Source organism: Lissotriton helveticus, chromosome 2_2, assembly GCF_964261635.1.
Source record: "Lissotriton helveticus chromosome 2_2, aLisHel1.1, whole genome shotgun sequence".
Lineage (NCBI taxonomy): Eukaryota > Metazoa > Chordata > Amphibia > Caudata > Salamandridae > Lissotriton > Lissotriton helveticus.
The window spans coordinates 130,305,675-130,332,040 of record NC_136060.1 but is presented as its reverse complement, the minus strand read 5'-3'; the positions used below and the strand labels follow the sequence as shown (position 1 = coordinate 130,332,040).

The 26,366-nt window shown below is 48.0% G+C and overlaps 1 protein-coding gene across 1 annotated transcript in view; it reads right to left on the bottom strand.

Moving 5' to 3' along the window:
* Positions 1 to 26,366, bottom strand: part of USP46 (ubiquitin specific peptidase 46) — a 197,560-nt gene that overhangs the window by 6,951 nt on the left and 164,243 nt on the right. The window contains exon 8 of the mRNA XM_078678198.1: positions 17,777 to 17,855. Coding sequence (XP_078534324.1) covers positions 17,777 to 17,855 — 79 coding nt within the window. The remainder of the gene's footprint in view (positions 1 to 17,776; positions 17,856 to 26,366) is intronic.

Here is a 26,366-nt window from a genome sequence, read left to right as displayed (position 1 = left end):
CCCGCTTCCGTAGGGCCCAGCGGTGGGGAAAGCAGCTCCTCAGTAGGGGACGGCTGCAAGCTAAGGCGGCCATCCCCTAAGCCAACCAGAGGAAGGAAGGGCCAGGTCCGGAAAGGAGGAAGAGGGAACGAGGAGTGGGGGACCTGCAGTGCCTCTGGCAATGACCGCGGTGAAGGCGAGGAGCCGTCCTTAGACGACATTGGGGGAAAAGCCATGACACGTCGGCCCGTCTCCAGCGAGGATGACACCAGCAAGCGTCGAACCAATGGAGAAGAGGCATCCGAGGACGAGTCAACGGCCCGACGTCGGCCTGGCGCCGTATAGCCGCAATCTGAGGCAGAACATAGTCGTCCGACGCCAGGGGAGACGCCGGAACGACCTCCACCACAGCACTCAGCGCAGGAGACCAGGGCTGGGCCGGAGCGGCGAGGGAACGGCGCTGGAAAGGCGTCGACCCGACCTCAGACGAGGCAGCCACCTGCGTGGAGGGGCGAGAGGGACCCGGGGAAGGACGAGGGGTCCCCCGCCAACCTCGGCCCATGACTGGACAAGAAGGGCCCTCCGCCAGCCCCTGTGGCGCCACCAGGAGCAGCAGCCGCCGAAGCGGCGTCACCTCGGATGAGGCCACCGCCTGTCCCGAGGACCGAGTGGGACTCGGGGTTGCGACCAGAGTCCCGTCGACCTCCCACGACACCACAGGGACTCCCGTGGGAGTTTGCGGCGAAGCAGAGGCGCTGTGGGCCGAAGGAGGGACCCCCGAAGGGCCGCACCCCAACGGCACCACATCCTCCGAACCTGGATCCGAACCAGTCGGCGCCGGAGCCGCCGGCAACGCTGCAGAGGGCCCCGCACACTGCAAGGGATCCGCTGATGTCCCAGGAGGGGAAGCCAGCGAGGCCTGCAAAGCCGCAGCATATGTTCCATCTGGGCTCTAGTCGCCCCCACACTGGGAAACGGCGGAAAGGGGAACGACACACGGGCCCGCTCCACCCGTGGAGAACACGCACCCCCAACAGGCTGAGGACCAGCCCTCCGGGACAAACTGTGACACTTACCGACAGGTGAGCGACGCTCTTGCGGCCTGGGAGAGGGACGATGTCAAAGACTGAGGTGATGGTTCTGAAAACCCTCCACAAGGGCCGGGCGTGATGACTACGCAAACCTGGACATGCGAGCTGAGAGAAGTTTCATCTGGCCCTCCCTACGGGACTTCGGTTTCATCTGCTGGCAAGCCTCACAATCAGTGGAGCCGTGGTGTTCCCCCAAACACCACATGCAGATGGGGTGAGGATCCGTCGCGGACATCTGGCACGCACAAGACAAGCACATCCTAAAGCCCGAAGGCATTCGCACACTGTTCCCACACACAACACAATAAGTAAAAGGCCTGAACAAGCCCGGATCCGCGTTGCACGAGGAAAAGGAAAAAACTGATGTTGGCGCGATGGGGTGGGACTTATGCGACCTTGCTGACATCACGTACGCGGACAACGACTGGGCAGAGTCGTGTGATGCCGTCCCCCCGGCGCGCAGGGATGCTCTAACAAAAAGTTTTCCGGATCCAGTCTCACACCTGGGGATAATTCTACGTTAAGGAATCTGCGGCTGGTAGTCTCTATCAGATTAGGAAGGCTCTTCTGCAAGGGAGTCTGTTCATCCCTCTTCCAGTCACTTCTCTTCCTCTGTGAGAGGCAACGGATTGATAACCCATCATTGGTGAACCACTGAATTTGACTGTGAACTTCTTTGCACCAGGGGCACAGAGATGCTTGGTAACATTTTCCTTCACAGCTTAAAATTACAAAATGCTTCAACTGAACAAAAGCTACAGATGGTGGTCTCTTTATATCTGGATACAGTTGGATCCGCTCCAATCTGAATGCAGTTTCCATCAGTTTAATCAGCATAGTCAACCACAGCCAAAGGCCTTCTGGACGTAAGAGTTCTTCAAGACCTTCCTGTAATCTTTCAAAAGTCTCTGGCACTGCTGCTTTGTTCTCCTTAGCAGCAGCTCAGCTGTAGGCAGGAGCATCCGCTCGCACTATGAAGAGGTGGGACGGGGAGGAACATAAAAAAATAAAATGAAAACAATTAATAAAATGTCACTTACCTGTTTCGACGGGATTGGTCTGAGCACCTCGGTTCGGCGCTCAGACAGACTGGAAGCCTGTGTTGGTTTCTCCACCCAGCTCTACAACAAAGATTGGGGGAGAAAGGCTAAGTGTGCATGATGGTTTGGCCGGCCAAACCATCATGCACCCTTAGCAGTTCTCACCACTCCCCTCTCTTCCCTGGTGCTGCAGCATTACTGTGGCTGTCCCCGCCGCTCCCTACGCTCGGCTGGTTAGCAGCCTGCAGGACACAAAATAAAATGATAATAAAAACGTTTTACCATCATTTTATTTATGTCCTTGCCTCTGCTGACTTTCAGCAGGGTAGGCGATACTCCTCTGCCATAGGAGCCACCACTGGCTGTAGGTCTAGACTTGCTACTCTGTCCAGCCCTGGTGATTTACTGACCTGGGGTCTTCCAGGAAACAGCCCTCAAGATCATCCGGACCAACCATCCCACTTGCCCGGACTCCCCAGCTACCCAGGATACTCATCACTTGCAGGTCGACTGCGTGCAATAATAAGATTTTATAGTGTCCACTCCTAAGGTACCTGCAACAGCACCAGCCCAACAAAAGTCCAAAGGGTTGCCCTCCTTCGGGGTCACCAGTATGTCTATGCATAATTTGTCTTGAGAGGAACTCAGAAAAGCTGGTGTGATGAGCCCAGGAAAAAGTCCACAGTACACACCAGGAAGCTCCAGATTCTGACAGGAGTGCATCAAACGAGCTGGTCCTTCCTCAGTTCTTGCAGGCTCTCAGTCTTCTGAACCTTTGCAGTGACTTCAAAAGGGAGGTAGAGTTCTGTGCGATCGATGAGGCACCCACCCACTGAACTTATTTGAACCTAGTTAGGGTACATCATCCCTCTACTCGTTTTATTTCTACCAGGGACCAGCATACTGTGTGTCCCAGCCTGTGCTTCACCTCACTGTGGGAAGTATTTAAAAATCACTGTGTTCTTCAGAAATGAGACGCATAACCTATAACACTTCCTTTCACCTTGGCCTGTCTTTTCCCTTCCAAGCACTCCAAAGTGATGCACAGCTGAGAATCAGGGAAAGACATGTGATCCTGCCTACTGTTAAGTCTTGGGATCATCCTTTCCCTAGATTAGCAAGTAAGTTTATGATAACGGCTAAGTAGACTCCAAGCCTGTCCCCTTCTCTAGCAGGTGAGTAGTGCCTGTTGTGCCCTGGGGTCTTTGTTCTGCCATCTAATTACACATCAGGGCAGTTGAAGGCACAAATGTTATCAAAGGGAAATCTCATTAGAGAAATATGCTGAATCAAAGTGTTTTAAGGGATCCAAATATGTCGAAACTGACCTTATGTTTGGATTCTAGACCCACAAATTTGTATACAAGGCACTAACACTTACCTTTCACCATGTTCCAAGCACAAAACACAGTTTATTTGCATACTATCATATAAAGAGTACAGCAAAAATATTCCACGATACACATTGTCAGGTCAAATGGTGTAGTTCCTCTCAGTCTAAAATTACAGTCTACAACATAGTCTTGGCTCTATCTCCATGTCCAGTGTGATCGGTCAAGCGATATCAGACTGTGCAGACAACAGTCTGCCTTGCTCCACCTACACATGTGCAAGTGTCATGCTCAACCTGCTCCGAGTCCTTTATCCCATCTGACTTTATTTTAAAAGTTGGCAGTCGAGGTTACAACTCAAGACCATTTTCCACAGAGGAGTGTAATGGGAGAGTCGCCAGTACCAGATGCAACACCACAGCAGAAGAACAAAAACCTTAGGCCTAAAAGCAAACAAATGAGGGTCTTCACAGGCAGAATCCACTTCCTTACAGGTGCGTTTTATGGAGATGTCTTATTAGGTACACAAGCTGTCCAGAGTAGATATCATGGAGTAGTCTGACAACCAAGACAACTCTGCCATTGAGTTCCAATCAACAGATGCATAGAAGAAAGACCAATGTTCAATGAACTGAATCAGTTTATAGTAAAGACGACCCAAAAAAGTCATGACAGCAGCACGGCTGGAAATCTAGATTTAAATGCTTACATTTAGGTATGTACGCACTCCTAAAATGAAACTCAAGCAGTTTGGGGTCAGTCCACACATCTTATAGGTTTACCTCTTCAACACTCGTTTAAGAGGTCTGTACTCCGTACGGCAAGCAAAACTGCTTTCACGTCATGTGTGAATTCAGCTTCTCAAAGTCCCACACAAGCCAGCATTTCAGTCTACAAGCTACACGTTAAGAGTGCAAAGCTCACAAACTCTTTGAAACCCCTTTCGTGATGCACAGGCATGGAAGCAGCTAGTTGAACAAGTTACTTACCTTCGGTAACGATATATCTGTAAGAAACAGTAGTTAGTATTAGATTCCTTACCTTAGAATATCCCCAGGCGTCAGTCTGGATCCGGAAACTTTTGCGTAGCAGTACCCCTGCGCGTCGGTAGGCGTCGTCTGCAGGCGTCCCCTGCGGCTCCGCGTCGTCGGCGTCGTGCGCCGTGATGACGTCGCTGGAGTATATAGACGCCGCCTCCGCGCGCTGACGTCAGTTCTTTGCACACAGCTTTTCCGCGCCAGAACACGCAGAGCCATGTGAGAACCAACACTGGTGCCATTTGAAACTAGGGCCCTGAAAGGGATGTCCTTAACCCTAGGTATCAGTTCGCAGAACGGGGAGGATGGGCGGGGCGGTAAGGAATCTAATACTAACTACTGTTTCTTACAGATATATCGTTACCGAAGGTAAGTAACTTGTTCATCTGAAAGAAACAGGTTAGTATTAGATTCCTTACCTTAGAATAGATACCCCAGCAATACCAACCCCGGTGGTGGGTCTGCGAACCAATACAACCTACACCAGAAAGTCCTGGAGGACCGAACGGCCAAAGAAGCCATCCCTCCGGACTTGACTGTCCAGGCAGTAGTGCCTCGCAAAGGTGTGCAGCGAGGCCCACGTGGCCGCCTGGCAAATGTCCTGCAAAGGGACTCCCCGGCCCAGGGCAGTAGTAGCCGCCGTGGCCCGAGTGGAATGGGCCCTCAGCCCAACAGGAGGCTCCTTCCGAGCCAAAGAGTAGCATGCTTTGATGCACAGGACGACCCACCGAGAGATGGTCCGTTTCTGTACCGCCCTTCCCTTCTTCTCACCCACGTAGCCAACAAACAGTTGGTCATCCACCCGGAACTGGCGTGTGCGATCCATATAGAATGAAAGCGCACGTTTTGGGTCCAGACGATGGAGCCGCTCTTCATCCTTTGAAGGATGCGGAGGAGGGAAGAAAGAGGGCAAGGTGATGGACTGCCCAATGTGAAAAGCAGAGACTACCTTGGGCAAGAAAGAAGGTCTAGTCCGAAGAACCACCTTATCAGGATGAACAGACAAGAAAGGAGGTTGAATAGAAAGAGCCTGGAGCTCACTCACTCTCCTGGCAGAGGTGATGGCTACCAGGAAGGCCGTCTTTAAGGTGAGAAGACGGAGAGGACAGGAATGAAGGGGCTCAAAGGGAGCGCACATCAGGAAAGTCAAAACCAGGTTCAAGTCCCACTGAGGCATCACGAACGGAGTTGGAGGATACATGTGCGTGATGCCCTTCAAGAATCTCAACACAATAGGGGACTTGAACAAAGATGGCTGATCAGGTAGCCTCAAGAAGGCGGAAAGGGCAGAAAGATAGCCCTTGATAGTGCCCAGAGCAGAGCCCTGCTGGGCAAGGGAAAGGAGGAAGAGGAGAACCTCAGACAGAGGGGCAGAAAGGGGATCCACAGCCTTCGCTGTGCACCATGCCACAAATCTGTTCCACCGGCAGGCGTATACCGACTTTGTGGAGGGACGCCTGGCTGCCAGAATGACATCACAGACTTCAGGAGGCAAGTCAAATGGCCTCAACTGTCGCCGCTCAATCTCCACGCATGGAGGTGGAGACTGGACAGGTTCGGGTGGAGGACCGTCCCCTGCTGCTGCGACAGAAGGTCCTCCTGAAGGGGCAGGCGGATCGAGGGACCGACTGTCATGCTGAGTAGCTCGGGATACCAGTACCTTCGAGCCCAGTCCGGAGCCACAAGGATAACTTGGGCCCGGTCGCGCCTGATCTTCTTCAGCACTCTGGGCAGAAGTGGTATAGGCGGAAAGGCGTACAACAGACCGCAACTCCACTCGCGCCGAAAGGCGTCGCCGAGCGAGTGCCGTCTTGGAAACTCCAACGCGCAGAACTGATGACATTGCGCGTTCTCTTCTGTGGCGAATAGATCTAACCAAGGCTCTCCCCATTGCTGAAAGAGGCCTCTCGCCACATCCGAGTTCAGACGCCATTCGTGATCCACCGAGCACCGACGGCTGAGTTCGTCCGCCCTGGCGTTCAGAGAACCTGCCAGGTGTTGAACCGTCAGAGTCACGCCCTGACGTTCCAGCCATTGCCAGAGGCGCAGAGCCTCTTGGCAAAGGGTCCACGACCCCACACCGCCCTGTTTGTTGCAGTACCACATGGCGGTGGTGTAGTCCGTGAACACCTGCACTACACTCCCGTTGACAAAGGGGAGGAATGCCTTCAGTGCTAGGCGAATCGCCCGCAGCTCCAACATGTTGATATGGAGCCGGGACTCCGCCGCAGACCAGAGGCCTCTGATCTCCGCCTCTCCCAAGTGGCCACCCCAGCCTTGGAGGGACGCGTCCGTCACAACCACGTGCTCCGGTTGGGGAAGGGAGAGGGATCTGCCCCTGACCCAATCGCGGTCCGTAAGCCACCACTGCAACTGTCTCGCAGTGCCCTCCGAGATCAGGACATGGTCGGATAGGTTGCCCTGATGCTGGGCCCACTGAAACTTCAGGTCCCACTGCAGAGCCCGCATCCGCCATCTGGCGTGATGCACCAGAAGGATGCAGGAGGCCATCAGCCCCAGAAGCCGCAGCGTCAACCTGACCGAAACCCGGGATAACGGCTGAAAGATGGGAATCAGAGCCTGAATATCCCGGACCCGCCGTTCCGGAGGATAAACCCGAAACTGCGCCGAGTCGAGAACCGCTCCGATGAAAAGGAGCTTTTGAGAGGGACACAGGTGTGATTTCGGCACATTGATGGAAAACCCCAGCTCGTGCAGGAGGTCTGCCGTCATCTGAAGGTGGTGGACGACTGTCTGGGGCGAGCCCGCCTTCAACAGCCAGTCGTCGAGGTAGGGGAAGACTGAAACCCCTAACCGGCGCAGATGAGCTGCGACCACCGCCATCACTTTCGTGAACACCCGTGGGGCGCTGGTAAGGCCGAATGGGAGCACGATAAACTGAAAGTGCTCGTGGCCTACCGTGAACCGCAGGTAACGCCGGTGGGCCGGCAGGACGGGGATGTGAAAGTACGCATCCTGCAAGTCCAACGCTACCATCCAGTCTTGTGGGTCTAGAGCAGCCAAGACCTGAGCCAAAGTCAACATCTTGAACTTCTCCTTCCGGAGGAAGCCGTTGACGTTCCGTAGATCCAAGATAGGACGCAGGCCTCCCTTGTCCTTCTTGGGTACCAGAAAGTAGTGGGAGTAGCAACCACACCCTACTTCTGGCCCAGGAACGCGCTCGATGGCCCCCTTGGCCAAGAGGGCCGTAACTTCCTCCTGCAGAAGTGTCAAGTGGTCCCCCGACACACGGTGGTTCTGCGGTGGCATGGCTGGAGGAGTGGACTCGAAGGGGAGGGCATAGCCCCTTCGGACAAGCTGCAGCACCCACCTGTCCGATGTAATCGCGCGCCAGCGGGAGTGGTGATGGCGAACCCTGCCACCCACTGGCGTCACGTGAGCCCGAAAGCTCGGACTAGGAAGGCTTGGATGCCGCAGCGGAGGGAGGCGTGGACTGACCACGACGCTGGCCTCTACCGCCACCACGGCGGAAACCACGGGCGCCACCGCGCTGGGGAGCGCTCTGCGCCGCGTGGCTGGCAGCACGTGTGGGACCTCCCCTCCCTTGGCCACGAAAGGGCCGAAACGAACCCGTCTGCTGGCGCTGGGTCGAGAGACCCAAGGACTTGGCCGTGACCCTGGAGTCCTTGAAGCGCTCCAGCGCGTGGTCCGCTTTGTCACCAAATAGGCGACTGCCATCAAATGGCATGTCCATAAGTGTATTTTGGACGTCTGGTGAGAAGTTGGCAGATCTCAGCCAGGCATGGCGACGAATCGCCACCGTAGTGGACATGGCCCGTCCCAGTGAGTCCGTGGTGTCCAGACCACAACGGATCGAGTACCGCGCCGCATCCCGGCCTTCAACCAAGGCCCGGGTGAGCTTGTCCCGCACTTCCTGGGGGCATTGCGGCAAACACTCCTCGACCGTATCCCACAGGGAGTGGGTGTAGCGGCCCAAGAGGCACGCGGTGTTACAAGACCGCAGTCCAGCGCTCAAAGAGGAAAACACTTTTTTTCCAAATTGGTCGTACCTCTTTGATTCCCGGTCGGGCGGAGCCGACGGAAATGCGGACTGTGAAGTGGAGGCCTGGATCACCAGACTCTCCGGGGAGGGATGGGTGGACAGGAAGGCAGGGTCGTCCGAGCAGGGACGGTGACGCCTGGCAACGTTCCGGTCAACCGGCGCACCAGAAGCGGGCCTGGACCAGGTGCCCAGAAGGACATCCGTCAGGGCCTCATTAAACGGCAGCAGAGGCTCCTGGGGGCATGACTGCGGTTTAAAAACTTCCGTCAGAATATTCGGTTTGACCTTCGCGACGGGGAGCTCAAGGTGTAAGGCCTTGGCAGCCCTCATCAGGACCACCGAATAGGCAGCACCCGCCTCGGACGCCACAGGGGACGGAGAGACAAACCCAGGGTTGGGCGACTCGTCCAGGCCACTGGCATCACCCAGATCACCTACCCAGTCCACATCGTACTGGCAGGCACGGGATAGAGGGTCCTCAGACCCCTCCCAACCCTCTCCATACTCCTCCTCGTCATACCCATATTCTGGGTCGACGATATAGACATCGGGGTCAACGGGCCCCATCGGCGTCGGGTCCGGCGTCGGCCGACGCCGGTCCGGCTCCGAGTCCGGAGTCGGGGAGGAAAGGGGGGTGGCGCCGCGCGGCGTCGGTGCCGGGGACCCGACGCCGGCCGGAGCCGACGGCGGAGTCGCTGCACCACGCGGGGGCGGTACCACGGGTTGGCCCACAGGAACCGACGCCGGAGAGGCCGGGAGACCAGCCGGCGACGAACCAGAGGGAACCAGCGGCGCCGGGGCCGGAGCCACCGGCGGCGCCGGGGCAGGAGCACCCGAACCGCTCGGGCCCCCAGACGGGACCGACGGGCCCGCAGGCGCCGAAGGCCCCGCCGGAGAAGACCTCGCCCTCATAGCAATGAGGAAGGCCTCGATCTCCTCACGCGACGCGCCTTCCCCAGGGACCGACAGGTGTGGGGTAGACGGCGTCGGCGACCCATGCGGGACCGCGGGGGTGGGGTCACCCGAGCCCCCGGCCGCAGCACGCGGGCGTCGGGGGGAGTCGGGGGTGCGATGGCGACGCCCCGACTTCTTGTGCTTACCTGACGAGCCGGAGGAATGGTGGCGACTCCCGGAGCGCCCATGGCGGCTCCGCGACCGTTCCCTCGACCGCTCCCTCGACCTCCGACCGGACCGGGACCGCTCTCGACGCGGGGCCGACAACCGGAGCTCGAGAAGCTTGCGGGACCGCTCCCGCCTAGCTTTTCCAGTCAAGGCCCGACAGTCGACGCAGGACTCCACGTCGTGGTCCGCGCCCAGACACCGGAGGCAGAGTCGATGGTGGTCGGTGACCGACATCAGGCGGTCGCACTCGTCACAACTCTTGAAACCGGGCATCCTACCGGCACCGTAAAGATCAATCAGTTAACAAAAAACTTGGTCAAAAGACCGGAGTACTGCTCTTCGGATCTGCGCTAACTGGCGCGGAAAAAAGAAGAACTGACGTCAGCGCGCGGAGGCGGCGTCTATATACTCCAGCGACGTCATCACGGCGCACGACGCCGACGACGCGGAGCCGCAGGGGACGCCTGCAGACGACGCCTACCGACGCGCAGGGGTACTGCTACGCAAAAGTTTCCGGATCCAGACTGACGCCTGGGGATATTCTAAGGTAAGGAATCTAATACTAACCTGTTTCTTTCAGATGTAAAGTGTCAGGAGTCATTTGATTTTACTTACAGAGAGCATGTGCATTTTGTGTAAACAGGGGAATAAAGGTTAAGGAGCAGACATGTTCTTTACTCCACTGATGCTCTTTGAGGATTGTGTGTAGTCTGGCTCAGCACTTCAAAAACCTCACTTAAGACAACTGTATAGTCATACACTTTGTTTAGGTGTGCCTCAGTTTAAAGTTGTTTTAATGTATTTACACTCATTACCCTACTAGTTGTGCGCAACCATGCACAGGAGTTACACATTGTATGAAAATAACAAGCAGTTTTCATAAAAACTACATTCAAAATACTTTTGAGATTTAGCTCATTTGGTGGAATTTTATGGACATTTGTAGAAACTTACAGAAATTCACCAAGAAAATTGACTAAAGGGTTGCAGTGCAGTTTTTATACTTGCTCATCGGCCAATGCACTGAAATGGCCTCGGAGAGCCCTGCCTGTGACCCTGAAAATTCATCAAAAAGACCTGGAAAATATGGTCTTATTCTAGGCTAATCTTACTCTAGCACTGTAAGGCCAATTCCAGGAAAGGTGAAAGAATGACTGTAATTTGATGGTGTTTACAAGCATTTGCATATGGAATAATTAATTAAGCGAGTGATATCCATGAACTACATTGGTAATTCTGACTGTTTACCATCGATTCTCCCTACTTGTATCCTCATTTAACTGATTAATCGACCTTTTTGTAAGCCAGGTATAGATTTGTCTAACTACTATACAAAACATCTCCAAAGGTATATAGGTTGCCTTCCAGAACAGTACAACACATTTTGACAGCACATTCATGTGTTGACCTTTGTTTGAAATGTAAGCTTGTTACATTTTTGTTAAGGTGTGCTTCTTGTTAACTGATGTGCATTCCTATGCATGGTAGCATAAGCCTCCTGACAAGACTGCTCCTGAAATGCAGTGGGGCATGGGAAAACTATTTCATAAAATTAGGATTTCCTTTCATTTTCTTTCAAAACATGGTGCTGTGGGATTTTTAAACAAATGATGTACTGGATTAAAGATTTTGCTACGCCGCTAAAGAATTGCCACGTTTGTGATAAACTGCGATACTTTTGATATAGGCGAGGGCAGACCCGCATGTAGTGCACTGGGGTTGCGTTACAATGTAGCGGAGTGCAATCATAAAGGAATCTGGCAGACAGATGTTGGGAGTAAGTTTCACTGGGCATGTCCTCATGCAAACTAACCACCCACCTTGGAGGTTAACTGGCAGAGACAGACATTGGATCACTGTATGCCACAACTGTCAATTGCCTAGTTGTTTGATGGGCTCCCTTTCAAGTGCTGGCTGGAGCACAGAGGACAGATGGGGTTATCATATGCCTGCACAATATCTGTGGGCCAGGGATGATGGTCCATAGAATCCCAAATCAGCATGGGACCACTACAGTATGTCACATGTTCTCGAAGTACAGGACAAAGAGGAGGACGGTAGATTCGAAGATAATATCATAGTAATCTCATGGTGCTCTGTACTTTACGTACCGAGCCAACGGATGAATGCGTACAATAGCAGAACTTCACTTAGGGGCGGGGACATTGGCATAGTGTGTTACATACTTAGTGGATGCATTCAACCTGGCAAAACCTCCTGTGATTCTGGGCAAATCACTTAATCTCCCCGTGCCTAAAATGTGTGTCCGTCCTCATGTAACGTAACTGGTGCTATGTAAAGCGCTCCGATACCTGATTCGGTTCTAGTTCGCGCTTTATAAAACTCTGCAAAAAAAAAAAAAAAAGAAGACCATAGTGCTACACACATCTGAGCGAATAAACTGGCATTGGATGGTCTATTACATGCTTAGCGGGGTGGAAAGTAACCTGATAATGGTGCTTGACATGCTTGGGGTTGTACACTGGCATGATAACAGTGTTTTATATACTATGTCTGGAAAATTGCATGACAAAGGTGTTTTACATAAAATAGGGATGTAAAATGCCATGAAAACCTTTTTGTTTGTTTTTCAAACTGGGGACAATCGAGAAAGAGACTTAGAGGTTCTATTTACATGACGGGGCAGCGTACAAACTGGCATGGCAATATGTACCTTACATACTAGGGAAATGTGGAGACTGCCATGACAAGTACGTGTTGCATACTGGAGACTTGCATATACTGACAAGACATTCTGAACTCCATATAGTAGAGCAATGTTCATGTCACTTAGCTGACACCAGTTGTGGCTCTGTAGCACGGTTAGCTCTCTGTGCTGCTCGATCATACTGAGGCCACGTGGACACTGGCATTGCAGCAGTATCTGTAAGCTGCACACTCTTTCTTAGTCAGTAGGATCAGCATCAGGACAACAACAAGTAACCAGCGCAGGTCTAAGTATCTTCAGGGACAACCTCAGCACTCCAGACAGCACCCCAGCACAATGAAACGTGCCCTGGCACAGTGAACTACTCCAAGGCACAGTGAACAGTCTTCGCATGGGTAAACATATGCCATCTGCCTCAAGAGGCTAGGAGTGGCGCTCTGACTTGAGAGAACAGATCACCGTGCATAAGCGGGTATGCATCTTTATATGACTGCATCACCTTGACAAACAAGACCATCAATTCTAGTAATTCACTGCACGGCACTGATTTTGTTGGATCTCCGTGCCGCTTTCGACACCATCTCACATTCCATCCTCATTAAAACATTAGTTGATGTGGGCATAGGTGGACCAGCTTTGGGTTGGCTGAGCTCATTTCTTGAGAAACGTACGTTTCAGATTTTCTCTAACTCTGCAACCTCTAAACAACATATGTCTCCTTATGGTGTACCCCAAGGCTCCGTCTTGAGCCCACTTCTTTTTAATCTTTATGTTAGTCAACTATCATTCATAGCAGAACAGGAAGGCCTCACACTTTTCACCTACGCCGACGATTCCCAGATCGCATTCTCTCTCTCAAACACTGCTCAGGATTCGCCATCTCGCCTGCAGCTAGGGCTGAGGAGAATTGCTGACTGGATGAATCTTAATTTTTTAAAACTTAACGGCGATAAAACTGAGGTGTTAATATGGGGCCGGCAACATGATTTATGGTCTCCTAAACATTGGCCCACTGAAATGGGCTCGATCCCTTGTCCATCAGATCATGTACGTTATCTAGGCTTTGTGATTGATAAAGCTTTGACAATGCAAAACCAAGTCAACAAGGTCTCGGCCACATGTTTTGTCATATTACGTTGGCTAAAGAAAATCCTTTGGATGTTGCCAGAAGACTCTCAAAAATCGGTAGTCCACGCTCTTATAACCTCACGTTTAGACTACGGAAACATTCTTTTCTTAGGAGCAAAGAAAGATGTAATAGGGCGACTGCAATTGGTACAAAATGCAGCAGCGAGATTGCTGTGCAAACTACCTCACTCTAGCCATATTTCAGGTCCTTTACGTAGTCTTCATTGGCTCAAAATAGATAACCGTATTAAATTTAAGACACTTACCTACATGTTTAAAATTAAAGCTGACCTGGCCCCCCCATTACCTTAAGTCCCTTGTTCACATGCATGTACCCTCCCGGAATTTGAGATCTGCCCATATGGCCTATTTTGTAGTGCCTAAAATTAGGTTAACCAGAATGGGAGGAAGATCTTTCGCTCTGTTAGGCCCTACTTTGTGGAACTCCCTGCCATTTCACATAAGAACTGAAACGAATTTTGTGAAGTTTCGCAGAGCTACTAAAACCTGCCTTTTTAATCAGTAACTCTTTCGCAGTTGAAATGGAGATTTAATAGAACCTGCCTGTTCAGCGCCAGGAAACCCTTTTTGGGTAGCTGTTGCGCTTAATAAATTCAAATAATAAATAAATAAAATAAAATCATTCATTTTTTACACATATATTTCAGGCTATCAAAGATAGGAAAGTGATGGGCGGAACTTCTGGCACTGTACGTAAAATGGGTGTTCTTTCACGCACGGTTTTTCATCGCCATAGGTTTTCCTAGATGAGCAATTCAAAGAGGCCCTAGCAAGAATATTTGCCAGTGTGCCCTGTTTTTTCAAAGGCGCATGCATGATTTCTTGCTAAGGAGAAATATTGCTTATGTGTACCATGACAGACATGCAATATTTCCATTAGTGTCCCTTAAAGCAGACACTGAAATATATGGGATTAACTCTATATATATATCTCAAAAATGGTCCTTCAAAATGTTATACATTTTTTCCTAAAAAAAGTTATCGTCTGGGTTAGCTTTTCAATGCCCTTTTGAAGAGTTGTGCTTGCTCGCTTTGTTCAGTCAGTGCAATGCTGGGATAGCAGGTTTTTTTATTTGGTTCGTTGTTCGCCATGTGGAATGCACTGATATGTTAGGTATGTTTCAATCTTTTTTCTGGTCTCTATTGTTTTATTTTTATAATAGACTAGAACAGCACATACCACAGCGACAATTACCACAACATAACCATGTAGACTGAATATGTGCATAAGGCCAAACTGGATCGGCGAACATTCACCAAAAAACACATCTAAAATAAACATGGAACGTACAGGTAGTGTACATGTAATCAACCAAAATAGAAAGTTCGAGAAGCATTAGCTGTAATAAACCAAACGGATAGAGAAAAAGTAAACATGAGCATCCCCTCCGGGTTGCAGCTATCAATGCGGCAACAGATGCAGTGGCACCGGCGGCCTGAGGGGGTCACTGGCCCCTCATTACGAGAGTATCAGGAGAGGGGTAAGCGGCCTTACAAGTTCTAGGATTTCTGTGCGATCAACATTAATACCCCCATAAGTCTGTTTATACACCATGTATCTGTGTTCAACTAAACGAAGTAAAGTTTGCACAAAGCGATGCAAGTCTCGAAAAATACATAAAATAGACAGTTCTCGCAGCCTCTTCTGTGGTGACACTTCCCTTACAGATTACTTCCAACATCTCCACGAATCACGGGCTGTGCCCACTTTCTTCAGTGTCATTCACACTGCCCCACCTTGAGCAGTGACAGATCTGATGGAAACAGAGGGGACGTTGACAGATGTGACGGGACCAGCAGGGGCGCCACTGAACGCTGACATGCTTTACAGACAAGGGAGAAGCAAGTGTGTCTCAACAAAAACAAACAATCCTGAAATAGTTGAACCAGGTTTGGAAAAGAGTTATTTACCCAGATGACGTGATAAGGGCCTCCAGCTGTCGTCTAGGTTTGCACTGTGATTGTTTTTCAACTGCTTCTTAACAGAGTGAAATGTGGAGAGTGAGCGATAACAGGGTTGGCAGGCACACCAAGTTCCTCTTAGTGCTGTTGCCTCCTCAAATGTGCTTTGTACAAATCAGTGCAGAAGCGAAAGTGCAGAAGAGAAAGTTCGAACAAGAGATAGTTGCACTTTTGCATTACCTACACACGGGGCTCGAGGCGACGGTAAGATTTGGCCCATCAGGACAGTGCACTAAGCACTTTAAGCTGGAGAGAGGGGTCCGCCAGGGATGTATTTTAGCTTATTTTCTTTTTAGTTTATGTATAAATCGTTTAGATCGGTTTTTAAGGGGTAACTGTAAAGACGTCCCAAGGATAGGACATAGAACGGTTCCTGCATTGTAGAATGCAGAGGATACCGTTCTTATTTCCTGGACAGCTATTGGCTTGTCATCTTTATTGAACCAATTTTATGAGCTTATGGAAAACGTGGGACTAAACATTCACCTACTATGACTTTAGGACCCATAGGCACAAAGACAAGAGAGTATGTGATAAAGGATACCATTATAGGCAAGGTGGACAGGTTTAGCTACCTAGCCATACTGTTGGATGACAGACTGTCCTGGGTGTCACTATTGACATCAAATCCTTTAACAGGGTGGCTTTTAGTATCAATGTTTTTTCTAGGCATTTAGGCCATAGTCGCATAAAGTCCATATTATACCTCTATAACGCTAAGTGTGTCCCGGCTGTAACCTATGGGCAGAAATCTGGGGTTACAAATCATCTACTTCAATACAAACGGCAGAAAACAAATTTCTAAGGAAACTGTTACTAATCCCACAGAATGTCCCTGCAGAAATAGCCCATGAAGAGATAGGAGCAGGTTATATAGCTGACTATATACATTTGCGCCCGATACTAATACTGGTGCTCTATATGGACTAAAAAAGAATTGGATTTTACCAGATTAATATTAAGATATTGTTTGAATTTGAACTTTAATTTGCATATACCATGATTGAGCTATTTAAAAACTACCCTGTTAAATCTGGGCCTATTGTAGGTTTTTAATTCACCTGAGAAAATAACCAAATCAGTCACTGCACGAGTCAAGAAAGCATTTTTCGAGTATACCCAAGAGCGCAGATTGCAATACTCGCAGCGTAAATGCTATTTTTCTACATTATGCTATGGTAAAATGTAGTGATAAAATTGAATTTTATACAACACTGGATAGGTCGGTGAACCATAGAAGATTTTTAACATATTTTCGACTGAATATGTTCCTGCAGCTTGTAGCAGGCTGGCATAGGCTACAAGACCCTCCTGTTTGTTCCCGAGATGCGTCTTCTGTACTGGACACTTTACACATCATACTAACTTGTCCTAAATGGGCTAATTTGTGTCAAAAGTGTATATGCCCATTATTTGCGCATCTGAATTTTAATCAAGCGAGACCAGCCCTTTTAAATCTGCTATTTTTAGATAATTTTACAGTTTGCTGGTATGTGTCGAGATTTGTAATAGCTGTGTATTATGCAGATGTTTGAGACTGAATCGTATAGCACTCACTTATATTAAGTGAGGTTCTTGATATTTTTACATCATTGTTTTTATTGTACTTTTATGATTGTAAAAGTCAATCGAATAAAGTAATTATTGATTGAGCGAACTAGAGATACATGACTTGGGCCATGTTGAAATCTTCTCATCCCGCTTGGTTGCCCCATTCGCTGCATCGTCAGGTCCCTCTTGCTGTGCTCTTCATCCACACCACTGCTCCACTGTATGCAAGGTTAAGTACAACACATAAGGCCAAGGTACAGGTTGAGGCATCTGAAGCAGAGAGACTTTCCACAACCGTAACTCTTGGGCATCTCACTATTTCCCATTGGTCGTCCATACGTAAAATGGAAGGACAGTAAAGAGAAGTTTTAGTGCATGAAACAGATATATGAGAGAATTTGAATTACAGTAAGTACAACACTTGGTTGAGTTATCAGACTGCTTTGCGGTCGGTGTTCATACACATGCCTGGAATATGTCTTCAAGCTGATCTTCCCCAACTGACTTATGTCATCCCAAAACTTTCATACATAGATACTGCTAAAAATATATATAATCTAAAAATATCTTGACTGTACTCTTCTTTCCATGACCCAGAAAGGCTCACTTACTGTCAGTGAACTCCCCAAACCTGCTCATCGAAGCATTGGTCTAATCTGACACAATGAGGTTAGAGCTCTTGTGTTGTGCTGCGACAAGGTCCTTTCTAGCTCACAGCCCAGCACCAAGGCGTTAAGAACATATGTAGAGCTACAGAAATTTAAAAAAAGTAACAAAGCAATGCAACAATATTTGTGATATAAGATGACAAGAAAGACTGACCTCTACAATGTCATCATCGAACAAAAGCCAGAAGCCATGACTCTTCACAATGGTGATGTAATGTCCACGGTTAGGGCCGCTGAGAAGAAACAAATGTAAACGTCAGAAATGCAGACAATCCATAAATAAAGAACAGATCTTCGGTCAGGACATGCCTCAGGTTGCACATTTAATATAACGCCAATAACAATTCGGCTTCCCTTGTCCACGGTTAGGTTTAAACACAGGTAGTTACCTTAAGTCTGCCACTAAGTAAAAATATTCATCTTCAAATTTTAATGTTAACTAGAGTACACAGAGGCAGCACATAGCTTAACCCTATGGAACTTTGCCACTGCACGTGAAAAAGCGTCAAAAACAAAGTGAAATGTGGAATACTCATTCAGACATTCACCCTTCGGAAGTAATACCTCTCTGCCTTCCACTGCACTGAAACATTGTTCTTAACCCTACCATAAGGCTTATGGAGGTATGCGCACTAACCAAAATAATATAAGTAACATTACAAAACATTTTATCAGATCGAATTATAGACGCTTTCTGCATATAAGGGAATTTTCCACAGACACATTCAATAGATATAGCTGAAAGTTAATGAAGTTGTTGTCCTCGGAACACAAAACTATACATTATATAAGGGAAAGTTCTGTTGGAGTGTCAGACAAAGATTTCGGTCATACTCTGGTCTCTTTAGAGCCACAACAAAGTGCATAGAATGGAGATCAGATGTTTATGGCTAGCCATGTTTTTGATGAAGCTAGCTCAGATATCCAGGCGCAAATCCTGACGGCCAATACACCCCAGAGGTTGGAGCAGGGACAGTCAGGAACAGATCTGTGCCCCTTGTAGATCCATGCAAGGCTGCCGTGTTTGCAGAAACAACTCCAGTCGTGCAGGCCTAGGCACTACACCAGAAGATTTGAAGCGCAGGAATCCTTTGGGTCGATCATCAATAGGTTTACTTATTTATGCAATTTTACAGAGTGAACGTGGCCCATGAGCGTTTCTGAACTTTATAATCAAATCCACAACAAATTAAAAGGGGAAGAATCTTATATCAATGAAAATAATAATAAAACAAGAAAACTAGAAAAAAAATCTCCAGTATGGCCACTAACTTGCAAGCAATCCAGACACAAAGAAAACAGCAAAAAAAGATCCCAACGTGCAGTTATGGCGTGCTCAGTGCAGTAACTAGCAAATTTAAGTGTATTATCGCATTTGTGTAAAAAACAAAATTCACGTTTGAACTATTTTTCCCTAGTAAATTTATTATATACATTCTTTTTTGTGTGTATATTATACAGTCACAGGTACCACTTTGGAGTTCTAGTTAGATCAGAGATTCCATTGAAGAAAGTTGTTTTTTTTGGAGCCATTTCACGAATCTGTGCATTACTTTTAAAACAAGAGTTCATCCACCTCGCTCTCCTATCAAAAGGTTTGCGCTGATCCATCAAGTGGGGGCAAGAACAATGGGGGCCACAAAAGTGTGATTTCCCATGCTAATTGAGATCATAAGCAGTGCGTGATAAGGAGGGCACAGAGTATAGTTAGGTTTTTTTTTTATGTTAGCTTGTGCCTTACTCAAATACCTAACTATAACGTCACTCTAGCAGTTTTATTTTCAGTGTGCATATAAGAAAAGAGGCTTATAGTTATGGTTAAGTCAGACTTTTTATTGGAAACACATTTTTTGTTTTCTTATTAACTGTGGCGTGATTTGACAAGCCTGTATGAAATATTCCAGAAAAAAAAGTACATCCACTCTGATTTCTTCTTGGCAAGTTATGTGCAGATTAGTCAAGCGGTGGCCTAAGGAGGGGGGGTGGGGGTGTACCACAATATTTTACCTCCCATAGAATTTTTTGCTTCTCCATAGAGAAAAAGCTGAACTTCATTACAGCAATCTTGGCATGCAAATAGAATATTTACTCAAGGAAGTGCTTTTACTTATTTTGGTGTAAATCTGTTCAGTATTTCGGGAAATTAGGGTTTACAAGTGTCCTGGTCTAGGCATGAAGAGGTAAGCTTTTAGTGATACGTGAATCCACAGAATATGTGTGAATCCAGTTGAAAAAACGTACAAGCACATCATTGGAATAGGGAGCATTTCCTCACTTTGTCCATTATGGATTTGCGAATCAGTCATGCGATGATTGGCTGCAAAACAACTAGGTGATGGAATAAATGCTTGAATTAAAATCAGCTACTGGCGGACGATCCCTCCGGGCTGTATTCCAGAACATTGTTTTTCACCCACTGTGCCATTCTAGACAGAGACTTGCCTTTTGCAAATCAGCCTTGGTCCATGCTCTAATAGAACAGACCAACCTGAACTGCCAGGCCACCTCCAGATGGGAACATGAGAAACCCTAGACTGGTTTCGACCTACTTAGATCTTATTAGTGAGATCATGCTCGCTTTGCCACTGGAGCCACGATAGACAGGTTTCAACTTACTAAGGTCTCATCAGTGGAGTATAGCTTGAGTCCTTTAGCACAGTACCCATGTCTGGCCATACTCGTCTCACTGTGGCACTGGAACCAAGCTAGATCTGACTGATGAGCGCCATTCAGGGTGAAACACATCTTGGGTTTCTTGTGTTCCAGTTCAGGAGGACTGACCCGGCAGTTGAAGATTGACTGTTTCTATGGCGCAGGGTCAAGGCTGATTTGCATATGGCTGAGACCAAACCAGGTAGCATACTGGGCAAAAGAACAATGGGTTGGAATGCTACCCAGAGCAATTGCCAGTGGTTAGGCTGATTGCAAGCATGCCTCACATCACCTTTTGTCTGTTAGATGATTGACTGACCATCATAAAAAATGTGTTGCGTCCACCATTATCCAAAACAGCGCGCACAGGACTAGGCTGGAAAAAAATAAAAAGCAAAAGGGGATGGTGAACTTACTCTGACCCCGAGGCCCATCGGGGAGGCAACAAAGGGACCCTCGCAATAAAATAATCAGAAATTGTTTTTGAATTGCACTTGTGAATTCTATGCTGAATTCGAAATCATGGATCATCCCCAGGCCTCTGGACCCTCCTGGGCCTCAGAATTTATGAATCTAGCATAAGATTTACAAACAAACAAAAAGTATTTGTGCACTACATCGAAGCTTGGCCAACCACCACACATAAGAGTTAGCCTTACACGGTGGAGTGGAAGCAGGGCCTAGCCTCTCTCTCTCCCATGCGCACAGCTGAAGGAGCGCGTTAGGGGTTTGCTGCCAGCACAGAGTTGGATGCAAGACCTGGCTCCGTGGCCACCTTCTGCTGCACATAGCCAAAGGCCATTGGCTACCTGTGGAGTTTCGGGTGCAGGGAGCCCAACTCTGCTTGTAGTTACGTTGTACAGCACGCAGAACCCCATTCTTTTGAGCTGCGCTTCATAAAAGTGAGAAATAAATAATTCTCTAAGCCCAAGCATTTTGCTTGCTCCTAGGTAATGAGTGCACAAACGAATATTATGGCAGAAGGTGCCTGCAACGTGGTGTCTGAGAATAAATGGCTAGAGAGGAAAAACAGCTCTAGGAAATTAATAGCTTGCAGGAGTTTGATCTTCTTATGATTTCAGGATTCGAGCCTTTTTTTGTCTGAAGAATTATGTAATTCATGCAGGAGTCGGTTTTGGATTTTAGGGGTACCAGTACCAATAACTCAGGGGAGGAGGGGTGTGTGGAAGGGATCTGCGACCTGCAGGAAACACTTGTGTGAAGCTCATTAGGATAGTCTACGAATGGTATATTGCAGATTGGATGCAGGCCATTTGATTATTCGCCGCTCTTGTGTAAGGCGTGTCACTTACTCTGTGTGCTTGGGGTCTTGGTAGTCATTGCGCACGCCCTCTGCCTCCATGTACCAGTGCCCCACCCTTATTATCCAGGGTCTCCTTTGCCATGCACATGTGAGTTAGAAAAAATTCCCTGGTTGTTTCTCTAGCACATCAAATGACAATTACTTGGCCTCTACCCATTATGTCCTCATGTCAATTTTCTTTTTACCGGAATGCTACAAAATTAATTTTTGCGTAATATGATTTTGTAATGTCTCACGCGGGCGAAGTCTAGAGCCATAATGAATCCACCATGACGTTTCTGCATTAATGTAATTTCTTGTCACAGGTACTAAGAGATATTCATTCTTACGCTATTTGAAATGTTACATGCAGCCGCATTGACGTACTCCCCAAGTACGCCTTACGACCGAACCGCGTTCCACAGGCGGCTTCTCTGATCCTGAGAGCACTCTGCTCCACCACTGGGGCCATTACCATGCCTAGTTAGGCGAGAACAGCACTCAGCGACTGTCCTCCGGATGTAGAGCCTGCACGTTCCTGGCCTTGACAGCCGGTATTTCATCTGAATGTGCTCAGTGTTCCCTTTGCAAGCCAGCGAACAGACATGTTTTTCGCCTCAAGGTATGTTTCTTCCCTCCGCTCCTAGACACTAATTTAACAAAAGACTTCAGTCAACATCCATGTTGGTGGAGACACTAATTATTTTCCAAATTTTACTTTTATTTCTAGAAACATGGAAAATCTTGATCTGTGTCCTAACCACATAAAGAATGAAATATGTCAATCAGCTGAGTCAGTGCTATTTCACTTTAACTGGGGACGCTACTAATGATAAGTGTCTACCTTATGCGCCCTATACTTCTTTCCTAAATGCTGATGTTTTAATATACGTTTTTTCAGCCTTCCATAAGAATCCCTCTCTGACTCTGGAGCCCACGGGTCTTGCGTTGTCAGTTTTACACCGCACACATTGGTTGACACAGGGTAATTTTCATACCCATTTTTTTGTGGTAAATTTAGTTTCACATATTTTCTGTCCATCGCCTGAATACACTAAAGGTCCCTTTTAATCACCCTTAGGGGCCCCTCCTGTAAGGATTGTATTTTCCTATCAATCAATCAATCATACCATTTGTATAGCGCACTACTCACCCGGGAGGGTCTCAAGGCGCTTGGGGAAGGGGTATGCTACTGCTCGAACAGCCAGGTCTTGAGTTGTCTCCTGAAGGCGAGATGGTCCTGGGTCAGCCGAAGGTGGATGGGGAGGGAGTTCCATGTCTTGGCAGCCAGGTAAGAGAAGGATCTTCCTCCGGCGGTGGCTCTTCGGATGCGTGGTACGGCTGCGAGGGCGAGGCTGGTGGACCGTAGCTGGCGGGTGGGCGTGTAGAAGGTCATGCGGTCGTTGAGGTACTTGGGGCCCAGGTCGTGGAGAGACCTACACTACCATTGGGTCAAAACGTCGACAGCTCCACTCTGTGTGCCAAGTATGGACGACAGTGATAGCTTAACTGAGTCAATTCTAACATTATGGTTTTGGAAATAGTTTTAGCCTTGGTTAAGGCTTGATAGGCCATTCATGTTTTGATGTATATATTGGTCACTGGTCTCCCTTTCTCACTTTACCCTCTATTTCGCACATTGCTGCAAGAATCCCGCCCTCTCCCCTTTTTGGGGCACCTCTGCACAATTTTATTGGCACATGCACTGTGTTTTGAACATGCAAACATATGTTCAACATGATTAAATATGTTTAACATGCAAAGTATTGTTTGCAATTAATTTAACAGGCGATGTTGAAATCTGTGTTATAGTTTGCTTCCCTGGGACCACGCCTTCTTGTTCTGTAATTGTGATCTGGCTGATCAAGGTTTTTCTGGCCAGTGTGAGCCCAATTAAGTGTGAGTGGTGCAGGTGTAAGGTAGGTTTCCCCTACAGTGGTGTTTTATAGTATGGAGACAGAACTTGTAATACTCCAACCTAACCCGAGCAAGTCGGTTATCTCTGCAGGCGGCTAAGCAAGGTGAAGGCAAGGTACGGGTCTTTCTGCCCTACGCATTACCTGTGTAAGCTATGTCAGTATTACCATGTTTAGGTTTATCTACAAGAGAAACAGGATAGATATATGGACGTAGATGGCTACGCACACCAGCAGATGGCTAGACAGACAAGTTCTCACTTGTTGAAGGATAAATCGGTGGCGCAAGGCCGGTCTATGCGGTCTGTAACCAATGGAGATAAATCTACTGTCTGTGTCGAGGGAGGGGTAGCTTTGCGGAGTATTTCAAGTGAGAGATGGCGGTGCTCACAGAGACAAGTGACGGTTAGTTCTGCTGTCTACGACATAGTGATGTGTATAATTACCAGGTTTACATCCTCACACCATGGAACTGCATTGAAAAAGAGAAATTACTTCTTTCCTTCAACATTTCACGAAGACATCCGTGAGCAGCAATAAGGAAGGTACACTGAAGGAATTCCTGCAACTGAGAGGATCATAGGAATGCTCTGAAGTGACGATGTCCCACTGTCACCCCAGACATGATCTTAGTGGAAGTCAAGGAGGTTCCCAAGCACCAAGCAGGGCCTTGGGGAAAATGGTGCCAATGAATTGTTGCTGGCTCCTTTAACCAAAGTGCTGTATGTGGGATTAACAAGAAGCATGGGCTGCCGAAAATTATTCTGTTTGCTGACAGGGAGAAATGCAGACTTTAAGGGGAAGCTACCGTGTCATTTCACGACCATCCTTCGGCCAGTGCTGACTGGTTTAACAGAAATAGTAACTCCATAAACATTTCATTGAATCTAGCTGGGTTGACTAACACAAAAGAGGTGACTACAATGTAAGAGGTACATAAAAATGCTGGGTCAATCAGATGTGGGGAACTTAGAAGCAGTTTAAGTGGCAGTAGTAAATGGCGATGGCAGGGGGCTGGCCACTGGACGTGCATTGTTCAGCACTTCAAAATATGAACTTTTCTTTAGAAAGAGAATGTAACCAGTGCTAAACATTCTGATCTGGAGAGAGAGTTCGGTTAGGAACAAGAGGTACTGACTGTGGCAATAATTATGGTGAAAATGAATTAACAAAAAGGTTTTGTAGAAGATCACAAACAAGTGGTCAAAAACACCTTTATAAAGCGTGAATGACTGATTTAAATATTTAATATGTGGCTAATTAGGTTAATTACGTCCAAACGTTATTTTCATGTACTTGTGAACCTTTTTATTAAAGAAAATATGTTATGTTAATCAGTATTTGTATAGCGCACGGCTACTCCCAGGAGTGTCCCGGCGCTAAAGGAAAAACAAGACCAGATGACATCAACCCATGCCCAACTACGACTCTGAAATTCACAGCTGGAAAAGCCACGTCTTCAAACTTTTCCTGAAAATGAGGAGGTCAGGGCTGTCTGATAGCGATAGGTAGGTTATTCCACAACCTAGAGGCCACAGCATGAAAAGATCGTCCTCCTATCCGGGAGAGTTGGACCTTTGGAACGGTAATCAGCTGTTGGGAAGAAGAGCTCAAAGTGCGCTGCGGAAGGTAAGGTTGAAATCTGTCCCTAAAACAGGGTGCTCCAATCTTGTGGACGGTTTTAAAGTGTATTCTTTTTCGCACCGGAAGTCAGTGCAGTGAGGACAGAAGCTGAGAAGTGTGGGTTCTGGGCCCAATCAAAAAGATGGCCCTGGCCGCTGCATTCTGGATTTCTTGTAGTCGGACCAGGAGATAGTCCGGAAGGCCGAGATACAAGGAATTCACATAATCCAGTCTGGAAACTACCACGGTCTGGACAACAGTTTTCCTATAGGGGATAGAGAGCAAGGGAAGGAAATTATGCACCATTCTCAATAGTCCAAAACATACCCCAGCCACAGTCTGAACTTGAACTTTCATAGAGAGGGTTGCATCCAACTTAACTTCTAGGTTTTTCACAGTGGAGACAGATGACACGTCCTGAGGCCCGAAAAAAATAATCTCGGATTTCTCAGAGTTGCATTTTAAATGATTGTGACTAAAACAGGAGAAAACTTTTGAAAGGAGAATTAATTAAAGTACCATTAAAATCAGCACCCTTCACACAAGTAAAACAACAACTGAGTGCCATCAGCATAAGACACTAGTTTAGCCCCTAGTTCCTCGATGAGAGGAGCAGGCAGGGCCATGTACAGATTAAATAGTGTTGGGCTCAGTATAGAGCCCTGGGGGACACCCACATTCCTAGAAGGGATCTCTGCAGCAAATGGAGACCAGGTGGTTTGGGAGTGGTTGGCTAGGAAAGATGTAAACCATCTCAATACTCTGCCACCGATACCGCTCTCCCCGAGTCTTCACAGTAATATATTGTGGGGCATGGTATCAAAAGCTGCAGAGAGATCCAATAAAACCAAGACTGCATTACCGCCTCTGTCCAGCGTAGCTTTAATTGTTTCAGCCACCTCTAGCAAAGCTGTTTCAGTGCTAAAATTAGCTCTGAAACCTGACTGACTAGGGTGCAGCAAGTAGTTGGTTTCCCAAAAATTTGTTAAAACTCCATTAGCATATTTCTCTACAACCTTCGAGAAAAAAAGCAGAAGTGAGATAGGCCGATAGCTGCTGGCTACCTCAGGGTCTGCCATAGGTTTCTTTATTAGCGGAAGGATTTTGACATGTTTCCACGCTTGGGGCATGGAGCCTTCCGCCAAAGCGGTGTTCAAAATTGGGTTCACTATAGGATTGATCACTTCCGCTAAGGCAGACAAAACTTTGGCAGGGTAAGGGTCGAAGGGGGAGCCAGATTTCAGGAGCAC